This window comes from Symphodus melops (genome assembly GCF_947650265.1).
Source record: "Symphodus melops genome assembly, chromosome: 20".
Lineage (NCBI taxonomy): Eukaryota > Metazoa > Chordata > Actinopteri > Labriformes > Labridae > Symphodus > Symphodus melops.
Genome location: NC_136710.1, coordinates 2211251 through 2227663, shown reverse-complemented (window position 1 = coordinate 2227663; position 16413 = coordinate 2211251). Strand labels below are relative to the sequence as shown.

At 38.6% G+C, this 16413-nt stretch overlaps 2 protein-coding genes across 2 annotated transcripts; both read right to left on the bottom strand.

Annotated features, from left to right (window-relative positions):
* Window positions 1-1634: 1634 nt before the first annotated feature.
* Window positions 1635-14920, bottom strand: LOC306841620 (uncharacterized protein; the record flags this gene model as incomplete). The annotated part of the gene is made up of 7 exons (XM_079371565.1): window positions 1635-1702; window positions 2463-2557; window positions 11746-11805; window positions 12673-12753; window positions 14059-14115; window positions 14492-14599; window positions 14824-14920. The coding sequence occupies 6 exons, from the start codon at window positions 14918-14920 to the stop codon at window positions 2463-2465; spliced, it is 498 nt and encodes a 165-aa protein (XP_079227691.1). The 3' UTR covers window positions 1635-1702.
* Window positions 4723-6492, bottom strand: LOC306841577 (Fc receptor-like protein 5; the record flags this gene model as incomplete). The annotated part of the gene is made up of 6 exons (XM_079371521.1): window positions 6436-6492; window positions 6286-6330; window positions 5932-6195; window positions 5612-5854; window positions 5043-5285; window positions 4723-4733 (listed from the first exon to the last, which is right to left on the bottom strand). The coding sequence occupies exons 1-6, from the start codon at window positions 6464-6466 to the stop codon at window positions 4723-4725; spliced, it is 837 nt and encodes a 278-aa protein (XP_079227647.1). The 5' UTR covers window positions 6467-6492.
* Window positions 14921-16413: the final 1493 nt, after the last annotated feature.

Sequence of the window (16413 nt, the reverse complement as noted above, 5' to 3'; positions counted from 1 at the left end):
ATGTTTGATAACTTGAGGCACCATGTGAAGGCGTGCACTATTTCTATTTCAGTCTTCTTTGCAGAGTCACACCAAGAGATTCACTCGTCCTCAGACCTTCTGTTGGTAATCTTCAGAAACGTTCTCCCTGTAGTGATGATGGCTCTGCTGCTACTGCTGCTGGGACGGCTCCACTTTGGGAAACTCAGAGGTGAACCCACAGGTAAACAACGACACCTCGAGTGCTCTCAAATCGAGATGGAGATACAGAAGTAAAGGATACAACGGGATGAACGACCAAACTGATGTTTTCTATGAAGTCTTGTTTGGTGGCCAGAAAGGAAGAACATCCCATAATGCTTCAGCTGCTGTCGTCCACATGTTACAGTGCACCTTGTTCATTATACAGTATGTAATGATGATCCACTTATATTTAGTGCTTGTTGTGCAAACATTTTTAATCAGCTTAAAGAATCCAAGCCACAGAAATGTTTTCAAATGATCAGAAAATATAAAATGGCATCTCTTCCTGATTAATTCCTGTATCACATATTTAATTCACGTGTTGATTGATGTTCAACAGATGTTCGTTCGTCTTCTGAATAAGGATGTGAAGTTTAGTTTATTTGAAACATGTAAAATAAAAGAGTCAAATAACATTGTGCAAACCACAGTTTGTTTCAGTGTGTTTCTACATTTCACTTTCAGATCTGAGACCCAGCTTCTCTAACTCTGACCTACGAGTCGCAACTCAACTCAGCTTTATTTATAGTGTATATAAGTCTGTGAGCCCAAACTGTGTGAACACAGTTCAAAGAGGAGACGCAATGACAGGCCAGATTAAAATTAACAATAAAACCCACAACATCAGCAGGAGCAGCTCAGAGCGTGGTTGTGAGCGTGTGTGTTTGTGAGTGTGTGTATTTGTGTGGGTTAGAGGGTCAACATTATTATAGCAGCTGTGGTGTTTAAAAACGTGAGTCTTTCCTCCATGAACCTGTGGTGGATTTAACACGTTGTTGACAAAGTAATGTTGGATAAAAATTGAAGGTCAAAACAATTGTTTTATTTACATGTTATTTTGGAAGTTTTATTTATTTTGGAATAAAAGACCCAAAAAGCATAAAGCATTAGCATGTTAGCATGGTCATATTAAACATATTAGCAAGCTGATAACAGTATTTAGCTCAAAGCATTTGACAGCTACCATCAGTGTCCACTCCAAAAGGCCTTTTTGTTGAATATATTGAATATAAATCGTAACAGCTGTGAAGCAGACCTAGAGAAAACACTGTTTGCATGAAAGAATAAACACCAATACACTTTACTGGAACAATTATTTTCTGTCTCCTAGTGTTTGACCTTTACACCCATGGTAGACGTGAAGTATCAGACTCATTTCTTTCTTTAGCTTCAGTCAGCCTGGTTCAGATGAATGTGACGCTGCAGCATGAAGGTGGTGGTTGACCACTGCGAGTGTTCAGATGTAAAGCAGATCTATTCATGTGAAACATGTTTACACTCACACAAATAACTGATGGAACAAGTGGTTTTAGCTGTCAGTTTATAATAACAGATACATCACACCGCATCTTCAATAGATCTCTCAACATCAACACATGCAGGGTGCAAAGACTGAAAACCATTGCCACAATAAAAAAACACAACTTTTTTCACCAATCAGGTTCAACCAAACATCTTCAGTCAGCCGTCACGCAGCGACCTGAAGACACAAACGGTTAACAAAGTTACAATATTTAAAGATAGAAAGGGTTAACAGCTCAAATATAAGACATGTTTTTATTCACTGATGGAGTGTTATCCTATCTACAGTTTCATTCATATTTTGTAAACCTGGTGATCTCTACTCGACTGATTATATGATGCACTATTTTTGGTTGAATTCTATTGAACATTGCTGCTAGCTTAGTAGGGCTCCTAGTGGGTCAGGAAACCATACCAGTTTAGAACCACTGGTTTAAAAAGACAACGTTTCTTGAGTTTACTATTGTACATTTGGGTGACTGAACATATATTGATTGGTTGTTGAACTTCGAGCATCAACTACAAATGCTGCCTGAAGTGGTGCTTTGGTTAAACAGCATCGTCCAATGACATCAACGTTTCAAAGCGGTAAATATGGTTAATGTGTCCTGCCTGTCTGTATACTGCTACTGGATGCCTTGAATTTCCCTCGGGATCAATAAAGGATCTATCTATCTATCTATCTATCTATCTATCTATCTATCTATCTATCTATCTATCTATCTATCTATCTATCTATCTATCTATCTATCTATCTATCTATCTATCTATCTATCTATCTATCTATCTATCTATCTATCTATCTATCTATCTATCTATCTATCTACTATCTATCTATCTATCTATCTATCTATCTATCTATCTATCTATCTATCTATGTTCTAACCTCTGCTGTCCATCCTACATTATGTGGATGTCAGTAATGTCCTGAGTCTTACCTAGTGGATGGTAGAATAGAAGGAATCCTGTGTCAAAGGTTGGTCGGTACGAGCCGAGCGAACGGTCAACGTTGGGATGGTGGAGGCTCCTGGCTCTGTTTGGAGTACAGGTTGGATTATCTCAGTGTTGCCAAATATTTAGCAGAACACTTGAACATCACGGACTATTGAGTTTAGGTTGTCTGGACAATAAGTCTCACCCAGTTGTTGAGTGTCATCCAAAGTGGAGTAAAAGGGTCCAGTTGATGATTCAGCTTGAACTGACAGCAGAGAAAGGATGGGTTTATACCATATACGAAGATGTTAGCACAGTGAAATCAAGGCTTGCATTAAATATTAAGTTGTTCCCTTGGATAGTTAAATCAGTACTCAATTAATGACACAAGCTTAGCTTTTCAGAGAGCCTGTAAAACAAGGACAACCCTAGCTTCCTACAACGTCAGCTGGTTATCTCCAAACTTACGTTGACAGTCCAAGCTGTCAATATGATAGCACACCACACATTTATTCTAAGCTTCGATTATGACCTCCTTATTTAAGCTAACATTTCACCTCCACCTTAAGTATTTGACTATTTCAATGAAATGCTCTTTTTCTATCCTGTTCTTTTAGTCTCTCAGAGGCTCAGGTTTGAATTCTATTTGTTCAAACCTTCCCAAATCCTGCTAGCTCTCTTGTATGTGATTTATTATTCATCAATATGCAGATGATACTCTGTTCTATGTTGGCTAACTGCATTAAATCATTAGGCATCAAATCCATACTTATATAACTGACTTTTGAAGTTATAATAATCATTAATGATACCTTTGTTTGTATGGAAAGGTTTTACAAAGTGCTATGTTGTGCAGTGTTTAAATCTGTAGTGTTCTTTTTACTTCTCTGTAGACTTCATCGGAGAATATGTCTCCAGGTGAATTCACCTTGATGACTACTTTAAATCTCAGGCTTTTTCTCTTTTAAAGAAAATTAGTTCTTTTTATTTTTTTCAGTGAAGAACTTTACCATCATGCTTGAAAAGAATGAAATGAAATACTACCCCAGGTTCAAGAGGAAGGGAATATAAGACATGGGGTGGAGAATCATACATGGGAAATTAGCCTTGACAGAATAAACTGTCAGGTGAGGTACCTTTCTTCGTCCTGTCGTTTTTACCCACAGCATACATCGGTTGGCCAGCATCTGCTGCCTCTCGACCGGCCTCAACAGAGACTGAAAATACAAACACGTGACAAGAATCCACATCAATATCGTACACAGGTAATACAAATATACAGTCTATATGTGTGTTTCCATGTTCAGCAGTTACATCCACAAACTGAACATTTTCTGTTTCTCCAGAGAACAAGAGTTTTAAATTACTGTTAACTATTAATTTGGCTTTTACTAATAAGACACACGTTTTACTTTTTCACACTTCAAAGGACTTCTGAAGTTATGATGAGCAGGCTGTTATTTTTTATTAAGCTTTGTATATATCTGTATCACCCAACATGTTAAATATATCAACACAGGTTTACATGAACATGATAATGATACCTGTTCTTACCTGTCTGAAGCTCAGTTGTGCCTGATTGAGGTGCCCGTGTGGACAAGTACAGCAACACTGCAATGCATGAAAGAAAAAGACACTATGAACAGAGAACCAGGAAGACATAGAGACATGAGACAACAGTAACGCCACTTCCTGGTTTAAAAATTTGCAGTGGTCTTGTTTTGTTCGTGCTTTTCTTTCACAGCAGATATTTGTCAGATACAGTTGTATTTATAACCAACCATTCAACGTTAAAAGCTCTGTGCTGGATGTTTGCATCATAAAGGTTTGACGATACTGGTTTCACAGATGTCAGCTAAGAATCCATGACTGGGTTCAAGACCTCACAGTTATTAAATGGCCCATTCAACAAAATCCCTTTCAGTGCAAACATTCCACCATGACTGGGACCAATCGATCACGTTAAGCGCCTCTCGTTGGTGAAATGTGTTTGTGCCTCTGTTCCAACAACCTTTGACGAGATGAAGAAGTCCAACCAGCAACAGCAGAACCAATAAAACAGTGACAGTAACTATCCAAGGGCTGGATCCTTCATCCTGGTTTTCTGGATTGACTTCACAAAGTACTGAAGTAAACAAGGAAAGAGGATTTTAGGTTTGGATGGATCGAACAATCAGAACAAATATAAAGACTGTAAACCTGACAATTTCAACTTTATGTATCAATGTAAATGTTGCCGTTTAATCGATCTTGAAATGGAAGCTACTAAGGTCTCACTGATTACAAGCACAAGTTTCTTAAAAGACTTCGATTAACTTGGGTACATGAATAAACAAATGAATTGATTGATATTTTATTTTCATCTCAAATGTTTTACAAGACTCGTCCCACATGGAAGTACATTTACATCCATTTGAATGTTGATTAATGTACTCTGTTCTTTTCATATCAATAAATATACTTCAAGTGTGCCTAAAGTATATCTAATATTGTATACATATACAGTATGTAGTTACAAAACATATCTCTGTCATATTTATGTTTACTGATTACTGATCTGATTTGGAAACACTGATATATCTCACCTTCAACAGCCATCAGACTCTCGGCTGATTCTGCTCTTCCAGAGATGTTACACTTGTAGAATCCTTCATCAAGTTTGGAAACAGCAGGAATTGTCATGTTTCCTGTTGGGCTTCTTCTGATAAGGCGTCCATCTTTGTAGAAATCAGCTGGGAGGATGGATGAGGACGTCTTGTGTCTGCAGTTCAGAGTCACAGCGTCTCCCTCCACCACACTGATGGGACTCTCCAGGATCACATGACCAGCTGCACAACATAGGGTTCATATTTTATATCAAACAAAGATGAGTGCATGTAAAGATGATGAATAGTTAACATTCTTCTCAAATCATTTCCAAGACATATCCAACATGGAAGTACATTTACATCCGTCTGAATGTTGATTTATGTTCGCTGTCCTTTTTAAATCGATAAATGTACTTTCAGTTTTCCTTAAGTATATATATATATATGTGTGTGTGTGTGTGTGTGTGTGTGTGTGTGTGTGTGTGTGTGTGTGTGTGTGTAGTTTTAACACATATCTCTATCATATTTATGTTTAAATCTGATTTGTAAACACTGATATATCTCACCTTCAACAGCCATCAGACTCTCGGCTGATTCTCCTCTTCCAGAGATGTTACACTTGTAGAATCCTTCATCACTTTTGGAAACAGTGGGGATTGTTATGTTTGCTGTTGGGCTTCTTCTGATAAGGCGGCCATCTTTGTAGAAATCAGCTGTGAGGTTGGATGAGTTTAAGTTCTGTCTGCAGTTCAGAGTCACAGCGTCTCCCTCCACCACACTGATGGGACTCTCCAGGATCACATGACCAGCTGAACAACATAGGGTTCATATTTTATATCAAACAAAGATGAGTGCATGTAAAGATCTCGTCTTAATACAAACATACCAGAAACAGTGATAGAGATGAGGTTGCTTCTCTTCCCATCTCCAGACTCACACCAGTAATACCCACTGTCCTGTGGATAAACACCAGAAACAGTGCACGATGACCTTGTTGATGTTTCTGTTGTTTTACATTTGAGTAATTCCCCTTTGGTTCGATGTACAATTTTCAGTCCAGTTGAGTAATGTGCGCCCTCACAGTGGAAGGTCAGAGACTCGTATTCAAAGAACTGCTGTCTGTTTGGTTCAAGATGGAGAATCAGTGAATCTGAAACAAATCCAAGACACGTTTTCTCTTATTTCACCAGAAAGAACCAAATGAAGTTCAAATACAACCAAACAACATCCTGGTACTTACCAACGTCCTGAACATGTGCACACAGCAGGACTAACATGTGGACCACTGGAATAAAGAGAAGAGCTCAAAATCACTGAGACAGAGATTGTTATTCATTACAATCCTCAGTTTAAATGACTTCTCCGGTTAGTTTTAAGCAAACGTACTCACAGAATTTGATGCAGAGACCGCCGACCTCCATGTTGACTGTCTGAACACCAAACTGAAGTGAAGTGTCACTGAGGAGGGACCTCTTCCTGTGTGGCTTATTTCTGCTGCTCATGTCAGCCTAAATTTGACATTTGGTTTTTTTTAAAGGATGTTCATACTGACTGACCTACAGTGGGGGTGTTAAAACCTCAGTTGATACAGCAGCATTATTGGGCGGAGTCAAAGACCAGAGGTAACTGCTATGAGGTGAAAACATTTCACTTATCAAAAAGATCTGATATAGTCAACCATGAAATTTTAATGCGAAAATATCCGACCCAGGCAGTTAGTTCATACACATTCAACAAACTGTGTCCATCCCTGCTTGGCCAACATAAGCAGACTCTCTGGGGTGTTATGGATTCACTCTCTGAGCTCTCTCTACTTTGGTCAACCTGGACATCAACTCGCCTCCTGCTACCAACGGTTAAACTCAAGTCCTCATGGGTCTCAAACGGGGTTCTGGTGAGGAGCACTGTAGTTTCCATGTTAACCCAAAAACACAAACATTTGGAAGCCAGTATTTTTGTTAATGGCCAAACTTTAAGCTCGACACCGTTGTTGATTCCGACTCCGATCTGACAGACTCTGATTTTCCCAAAGAGGCCCAGATAACCACCACCCACATTGACCTGTTAGCACACATAACCTTGCAAACTTGCCTTGTCTTTGCTAACGGGTAATCAACATGAGACAGCAGGAGTTTTTCACATCATGTCGTCTTCTCACCCTCCACTAGTGCTCGGGTTGCCGTCTTGTATCGAAAGTACCCCAAAGAACCTGGTAGACAGCCAAGAGTTGGTCATTGGGTGGGGGGAGGGGGAACTGTCAAAGTCTTGTCAGGTCTTTCACATGTTTCAGATTCACTGTCACTAAGTGACACCCACTGAACAAAATCTATTGCTGAAATCTAAATGTTAAAATTAGGCTTACATGAGCAGCAGAAAAAAGCCACACAGGAAGAGGCCCCTCCTCAGCTACACTTCACTTCAGTTTGGTGTTCAGACAGTCAACATGGAGGTCGACGGTCTCTGCATCAAATTCTGTGAGTACGTTTCCTTAAAACTAACCGGAGTAGTCGTTTAAACTGAGGATTGTAATGAATAACAATCTCTGTCTCAGTGATTTTGAGCTCTTCTCTTTATTCCAGTGGTCCACATGTTAGTCCTGCTGTGTGCACATGTTCAGGATGTTGGTAAGTACCAGGATGTTGTTTGGTTGTATTTTAACTTTATTTGGTTCTTTCTGGTGAAATAAGAGAAAATGTGTCTTGGATTTGTTTCAGATTCACTGATTCTCCGTCTTGAACCAAACAGACAGCAGTTCTTTGAATACGAGTCTCTGACCTTCCACTGTGAGGGCGCACATTACTCAACTGGACTGAAAATTGTACATCAGTCCAAAGGGGAATTACTCAAATGTGAAACTACAGAAACATCAACAAGGTCATCCTGCCATGTTTCTAATGTTTTTCCAGGGGACAGTGGGTATTACTGGTGTGAGTCTGGAGATGGGAAGATAAGCAACATCATCTCTATCACTGTTTCTGGTATGTTTGTATTAAGACGAGATCTTTACATGTACTCATCTTTGTTTGATATAAAATATGAACCCTATGTTGTTCAGCTGGTCATGTGATCCTGGAGAGTCCCATCAGTGTGGTGAAGGGAGACGCTGTGACTCTGAACTGCAGTCACAACTTAAACTCATCCATCCTCACAGCTGATTTCTACAAAGATGGCCGCCTTATCAGAAGAAGCCCAACTGGAAACATGAGAATCCCCACTGTTTCCTACCTTGATGAAGGATTCTACAAGTGTAGCATCTCTGGAAGAGGAGAATCGGCCGAGAGTCTGATGGCTGTTGAAGGTGAGATATATCAGTGTTTCCAAATCAGATTTAAACCTAAATATGACAGAGATATGTTTTAAAACTACACACACACACACACACATATATATATATATACATACATATATGTATACATACATACATACATACATACATACATGTACATATATATATACATATATATGAGATATACTTAAGGAAAACCTAAAGTATATTTATTGATTTAAAAAGGACAGCAAACATAAATCAACATTCAGACGGATGTAAATGTACTTCCATGTTGGATATGTCTTGGAAATGATTTGAGAAGAATGTTAACTATTCATCATCTTTACATGCACTCATCTTTGTTTGATATAAAATATGAACCCTATGTTGTTCAGCTGGTCATGTGATCCTGGAGAGTCCCATCAGTGTGGTGGAGGGAGACGCTGTGACTCTGAACTGTAGACACAAGACATCTTCATCCATCCTCCCAGCTGATTTCTACAAAGATGGCCACATTATCAGAAGAAGCCCAACAGGAAACATGACAATTCCAACTGTTTCCAAACTTGATGAAGGATTCTACAAGTGTAACATCTCTGGAAGAGGAGAATCAGCCGAGAGTCTGATGGCTGTTGAAGGTACATTTCTTTCATCATGTGGCTGAAAATAAGTTTGTTGACCTTCATAGTCCGGGCTACCTCCCATACTATGTTTGATAACTTGAGGCACCATGTGAAGGCGTGCAATATTTCTAATTTTGTCTTCTTTGCAGAGTCACACCAAGAGATTCAGTCGTCCTCAGACCTTCTGTCGGTCATCTTCAGAAACGTTCTCCCTGTAGTGATGATGGCTCTGCTGCTGCTGCTGCTGGGACGGCTCCACTTTGGGAAACTCAGAGGTGAACCCACAGGTAAACAACGACACCTCGAGTGCTCTCAAATTGAGATGGAGATACAGAAGTAAAGGATACAACGGGATGAACGACCAAACTGATGTTTTCTATGAAGTCTTGTTTGGTGGCCAGAAAGTAAGAACATCCCATAATGCTTCAGCTGCTGTCGTCCACATGTTACAGTGCACCTTGTTCATTATACAGTATGTAATTATGATCCACTTATATTTAGTGCTTGTTGTGCAAACATTTTTAATCAGCTTAAAGAATCCAAGCCACAGAAATGTTTTTAAATGATCAGAAAAAATAAAATGGCATCTCTTCCTGATTACTTCCTGTGTCACATATTTAATTCACGTGTTGATTGATGTTCAATAGATATTTGTTCTTCTTCTGAATAAGGATGTGAAGTTTAGTTTATGTTAAACATGTAAAATAAAAGAGTCAAATAACATTGTGCAAACCACAGTTTGTTTCAGTGTGTTTCTACTTTTCACTTTCAGATCTGAGACCCAGCTTCTCTAACTCTGACCCATGAGCCACAACTCAACTCAGCTTTATTTATAGTGCATATAAGTCTGTGAGCCCAAACTGTGTGAACACAGTTCAAAGAAGAGACGCGATGACAGGCCAGATTAAAATTAACAATAAAACCCACAACATCAGCAGGAGCAGCTCAGAGCTTCACTTCCTGTTCATATCTACCCAAACCTTTAACACAAACCATTTGTGATGGTAACATGAACGTTTCAACTGTAATATTCACTAAATGTGTTTATATATCAACAGCAGTACAAAGCATGTCTGTCTTTCTCTAACGACAGTTCACATTTCTATTCAAGATGTGATTGAAGTTTCTTTTCATGCTGTGTGGTCGTTCTACAGCAGGGGGCAGAGTAGGGCTTGTTTATTTAATGTTTGCGTGTGTGTGTGTGTGTGTGTGTGTGTGTGTGTGTGTGTATTTGTGTGGGTTAGAGGGTCAACATTATTAGAGCAGCTGTGGTGTTTCAAAACTTGTCTCTTTCCTCCATGAACCTGTGGTGGATTTAACACGTCGTTGACAAAGTCATGTTTAGAGTTGGATAAAAATTGAAGGTCAAAACAATTGTTTTATTTACATTTTATTTTGGAAGTTTTATTTATTGCGGAATAAAAGACCCAAAAAGCATAAAGCAGTAGCATGTTAGCATGTTCATATTAAACATATTAGCAAGCTGATAACAGTATATAGCTCAAAGCATTTGACAGCTACCATCAGTGTCCACCCCAAAAGGCCTTTTTGTTGAATATATTGAATATAAATTGTGACAGCTGAGAAGCAGACCCAGAGAAAACACTGTTTGCATGAAAGAATAAACACCAGTACACTTTAATGGAACAATCATTTTCTGTCTCCTCGTGTTTGACCTTTACACCCATGGTAGACGTAAAGTATCAGACTCATTTCTTTCTTTAGCTTCAGTCAGCCTGGTTCAGATGAAAGTGACGCTGCAGCATGAAGGTGGTGGTTGACCACTGCAAGTGTTCAGAAGTAAAGCAGATCTATTCATGTGAAACGTGTTTACACTCACACAAATAAACACAGCTAATGGAACAAGTGGGTTTAACTGTCAGTTTATATTAACAGATACATCACACCGCATCTTCAATATATCTCTCAACATCAACACATGCAGAGTGCAAAGACTGAAAACCATTTCTACAATAAAAAAACACGACTTTTTTCATCAGGTTCAACCAAACATCTTCAGTCAGCCGTCACACAGCGACCTGAAGACACAAAGGGTTAACAAAGTTACAGACAAATATTTAAAGATACAAAGGGTTAACAGCTCAAATATAAGAGACCTATTTATTCACTGATGGAGCGTTATCCTATCTACAGTTTCATTCATATTTTGTAAACCTGGTGATCTCTACTCGACTGATTATATGATGCACTTTTTTTGGTTGACTTCTATTGAACATTGCTGCTAGCTTAGTAGGGCTCCTAGTGGGTCATGAAAACATACCAGTTTAGAACCACTGGTTTAAAAAGACAATGTTTCTTGAGTTTATTATTGTAAATTTGGGTGACTGAACATATTTTGATTGGTTGTTGAACTACGAGCATCAACAACAAATGCTGCCTGAAGGGGTGCTTTGGTTGAACAGCAACGTCCAATGACATCAACGTTTCAAAGCGGTAAATATGGATAATGTGTCCTGCCTGTCTGTATACTGCAACTGGATGCCTTGAATTTCCCTCGGGATCAATGAAGCATCTATCTATCTATCTATGTTCTAACCTCTGCTGTCCATCCTACATTATGTGGATGTCAGTAATGTCCTGAGTCTTACCTAGTGGATGGTTGAATAGAAGGATTCCCTCGTCAAAGGTCGGTCGGTACGAGCTGAGCGAACAGTCAACGTTGGGATGGTGGAGGCTCCTGGCTCTGTTTGGAGTACAGGTTGGATTATCCCAGTATTGCTAAATATTTAGCAGAACACTTGAACATCAGGGACTATTGAGTTTACGTTGTCTGGACAATAAGTCTCACCCAGTTGTTGAGTGTCACCCAAAGTGGAGTAAAATTCTTCAGTTGATGATTCAGCCTGAACTGACAGCAGAGAAAGGATGGGTTTATACCATATACGAAGATGTTAGCACAGTGAATTCAAGGCTTTCATTAAATATTAAGTTGTTCCCTTGGATGGTTCAATCAGTACTCAATTAATGACACAAGCTTAGCTTTTCCCAGAGGCTGTAAAACAAGGACAAACCTAGCTTCCCACCGTGTTAGCTGGTTATCTCCAAACTTACATTGACAGTCAAAGCTGTCAAGATGATACCACACCACACATGTATTCTAACCTTCGGTTATGACCTCCTTGTTTAAGCAAACATTTCACCTCCACCTTAATTATTTGACTATTTCAATGACATGCTCTTTTTCTATTCTGTTCTTTTCGTCTCTCAGAGGCTCAGGTTTGAATTGTATTTGTTCAAACCTTCCCAAATCCTGCTAGCTCTCTTGTATGTGCTTTATTATTCATCAATATGCAGATGATACTCTGTTCTATGTTGGATAACTGTATTAAATCATTAGGCATCAAATCCAAACTTGTATAACTAATTATAATAATCATTAATGATACCTTTGTTTGTATAAAAAGGTTTTACAAAGTGCTATGTTGTGCAGTGTTTAAATCTGTAGTGTTCTTTTTACTTCTCTGTAGACTTCATCAGAGAATATGTCTCCAGGTGAATTCACCTTGACGACTACTTTAAATCTCAGGCTTTTTCTCTTTTAAAGAAAATTAGTTTTTTTTATTTATTCAGTGAAGAACTTTACCATTATGCTTAAAAAGAATGAAATGAAATACTACCCCAGGTTTAATAGGAAAGAAATTTAAGATCAAGACATAGGGTGGAGAATCATAAATGTGAAATGAGCCTTGACAGAATAAACTTTCAGGTGAGGTACCTTTCTTCTTCCTGTCGTTTTTAACCACAGCATACGTCGGTTGGCCAGCATCTGCTGCCTCTCGACCGGCCTCAACAGAGACTGAAAATACAAACGAACAAGAGTTTTAAATTACTGTTGATTATTAATTTTTTGTCTCCATGTCCCTCGTTCCTAGTGTTGGCATTCCAGTTTATTTCTGTCTTTATTCCTGATCTGATTTTGTTAGTTTTCTGACCACGTCTTGCCTGTCGATTTTGTACCTTAGCTTTGGATTTTTGTGTACCGACCCATTGGACTTATTAAATGGATTTTGAAACTGCTTTTTGCCCTGGAGTCGTGCGTTTGGGTCTCTTCCTCTGAGTCGTGCCACTTCCTACAGTGTCCGCTGGTTATCTCCAAACTTATGTTGACAGTCGAAGCTGTCAATATGATACCACACCACACATTTATTCTTAAATTCAGTTATGACCTCCTTATTTAAGCTTGAAACATTTCACCTCCACCTTAAGTATTTGACTATTTCAATGAAATGCTCTTTTTCTATCCTGTTCTTTTATTCTCTCAGAGGCTCAGGTTTGAATCCTATTTGTTCAAACCTTCCCAAATCCTGCTAGCTCTCTTGTATGTGATTTATTATTCATCAATATGCAGATGACACTCTGTTCTATGTTGGCTAACTGCATTAAATCATTAGGCATCAAATCCAAACTTGTATAACTGATTATAATAATCATTAATGATACATTTTGTTTGTATAAAAGTTTTACAAAGTGCTATGTTTTGAGAATGTCTCCAGGTGAATTCACCTTGATGACTACTTTAAATCTCAGGCTTTTTCTTTTTTAAAGAAATGAGCTGTTATTTTTTTCAGTGAATAACTTAACTATTATGCTTGAAAAGAATGAAATGAAATACTACCCCAGGTTCAAGAGGAAGGGAATATAAGACATGGGGTGGAGAATCATAAATGTGAAATGAGCCTTGACAGATTAAACTGTCAGGTGAGGTACCTTTCTTCGTCCTGTCTTTTGTAACCACAGCATACATCGGTTGGCCAGCATCTGCTGCCTCTCGACCGGCCTCAACAGAGACTGAAAATACAAACACGTGACAAGAATCCACATTAATATGGTACACAGGTAATACAAATATACCGTCTGTGTTTCCATGTTCAGCAGCTACATCCACAAACTGAACATTTTCTGTTTCTCCAGAGAACAAGAGTTTTAAATGACTGTTAACTATTCATTTAGCTTTTTCTAAAAAGACTAAAATTTTAGTTTTTCACACTTCAAAGGATTTCTGAAGGTATGATGAGCAGACTGTTATTTTACATTAAGCTTTATATCTATATGTATCACTCACAAAAGTTCATCTGAATAAGATATTGATACCTGTTCTTACCTGTCTGAAGCTCAGTTGCGCCTGATTGAGGTGCCAGTGTGGACAAGTACAGCAACACTGCAATGCATGAAAGAAAAAGACACTGTGAACAGAGAACCAGGAAGACATAGAGACATGAGACAACACTTCCTGGTTTAAAGATTTGCAGTGGTCTTGTTTTGTTCGTGCTTTTCTTTCACAGCAGATATTTGTCAGATACAGTTGTATTTATAACCAACCATTCAACGTTAAAAGCTCTGTGCTGGATGTTTGCATCATAAAGGTTTGACGATACTGGTTTCACAGATGTCAGGTAAGAATCCATGACTGGGTTCAAGACCTCACTCTTATTAAATGGCCCATTCAACAAAATCCCTTTCAGTGCAAATATTCCACAGTGACTGGGACCAATCGTTCACTTTAAGCGCCTCTCGTTGGTGAAATGTGTTTGTACCTCTGTTCCAATAACTTTTGACGAGATGAAGAAGTCCAACCAGCAACAGCAGAACCAATAAAACAGTGACAGTAACTATCCAAGGGCTGGATCCTTCATCCTGGTTTTCTGGATTGACTTCACAAAGTACTGAAGTAAACAAGGAAAGAGGTTTTTATCAATGTGAAGTTTGCAGTTTAATCGATCTTCAAATGGGAGCTACAGAGATCTTACTGATTTCAACTTTCATAAAGTATATCTCATATAATATACAGTATATATATATGAGTTATCAAACATATCTCTGTCATATTTAGGTTTAAATCTGATTTGGAAACACTGATATATCTCACCTTCAACAGCCATCAGACTCTCGACTGATTCTCCTATTCCAGAGATGTTACACTTGTAGAATCCTTCATCACTTTTGGAAACAGCAGGAATTCTCATGTTTCGTGTTGGGCTTCTTTTGATAAGGCGGCCATCTTTGAAGAAATCAGTTGGGAGGATGGATGAGTTTGTCTTGTGTCTGCAGTTCAGAGTCACAGCGTTTCCCTCCACCACACTAATGGGACTCTCCAGGATCACATGACCAGCTGAACAACATAGGGTTCATATTTTACATCAAACAAAGATGAGTGCATGTAAAGATCTCGTCTTAATACAAACATACCAGAAACAGTGATAGAGATGACATTGCTTATCTTCCCATCTCCAGACTCACACCAGTAATGTCCACTGTCCTCTGGAAAAACACTATTAATGTTGCAGGAAGACCTTGTTGATGTTTCTGTAATTTCACATTTGGGTAATTCTCCTTTGGACTGATGTACAATTTTCAGTCCAGTTGAGTAATGTGCGCCCTCACAGTGGAAGGTCAGAGACTCGTATTCAAAGAACTGCTGTCTGTTTGGTTCAAGATGGAGAATCAGTGAATCTGAAACAAATCCAAGACACGTTTTCTCTTATTTCACCAGAAAGAACCAAATGAAGTTAAAATACAACCAAACAACATCCTGGTACTTACCAACGTCCTGAACATGTGCACACAGCAGGACTAACACGTGGACCACTGGAATAAAGAAAAGAGCTCAAAATCACTGAGATGTGTTGAACAATCGTATATTCTGATGATTCTTACAACTCCTAAAGCTGACTTTGGTGTTTGACTTTTACATTTTGAACATTCAGGGCTTAAACTCTGTATAAATATTCTAATCATAAACACCTTTCCGAGCACCATGAGCTTCCTCTGTATTAAAGCAGTGAAGGGTCTCAGAGATTGTTATTCATTACAATCCTCAGTTTAAACGACTACACCGGTTAGTTTTAAGGAAACGTACTCACAGAATTTGATGCAGAGACCGCCGACCTCCATGTTGACTGTCTGAACACCAAACTGAAGTGAAGTGTCACTGAGGAGGGGCCTCTTCCTGTGTGGCTTATTTCTGCTGTTCACATCAGCCTAAATTTGACATTTAGGTTTTTTTAAACGATGTTCATACTGACTGAGCTACAGTGGGGGTGTTAAAACCTCAGTTGATAGATAAGCGTTATTGGGCGGAGCCAAAGACCAAAGCTAACTGCTATGAAGTGAAAACATGTTCACTGACTTATCAAAATGATTAGATACAGCCAACCAAAGCAGAAAATTCTCATTATGGCTGAGTATTATACAGTTTTAAAGTAGTGTATTTTAAAATATTTCATCTGATAACAGGTTCATGTTTTGTGGGTTGTCACAAGGTTCGATCCTCAGCCCTTTACTCTTTCTGATTAATGTTAATGATTTATATTGTGTTTGATCTCAAAGAAAGCATTTTTTCATCTTGTTTGCAAATTATTCCAATATTCAATTCTCAAATCCATCATCACAACACAAGGTCAGCGAGCTCATTTAATTCAGAATTTTTCAGGAAATCTTTTTCCCAATTCTCCATCAG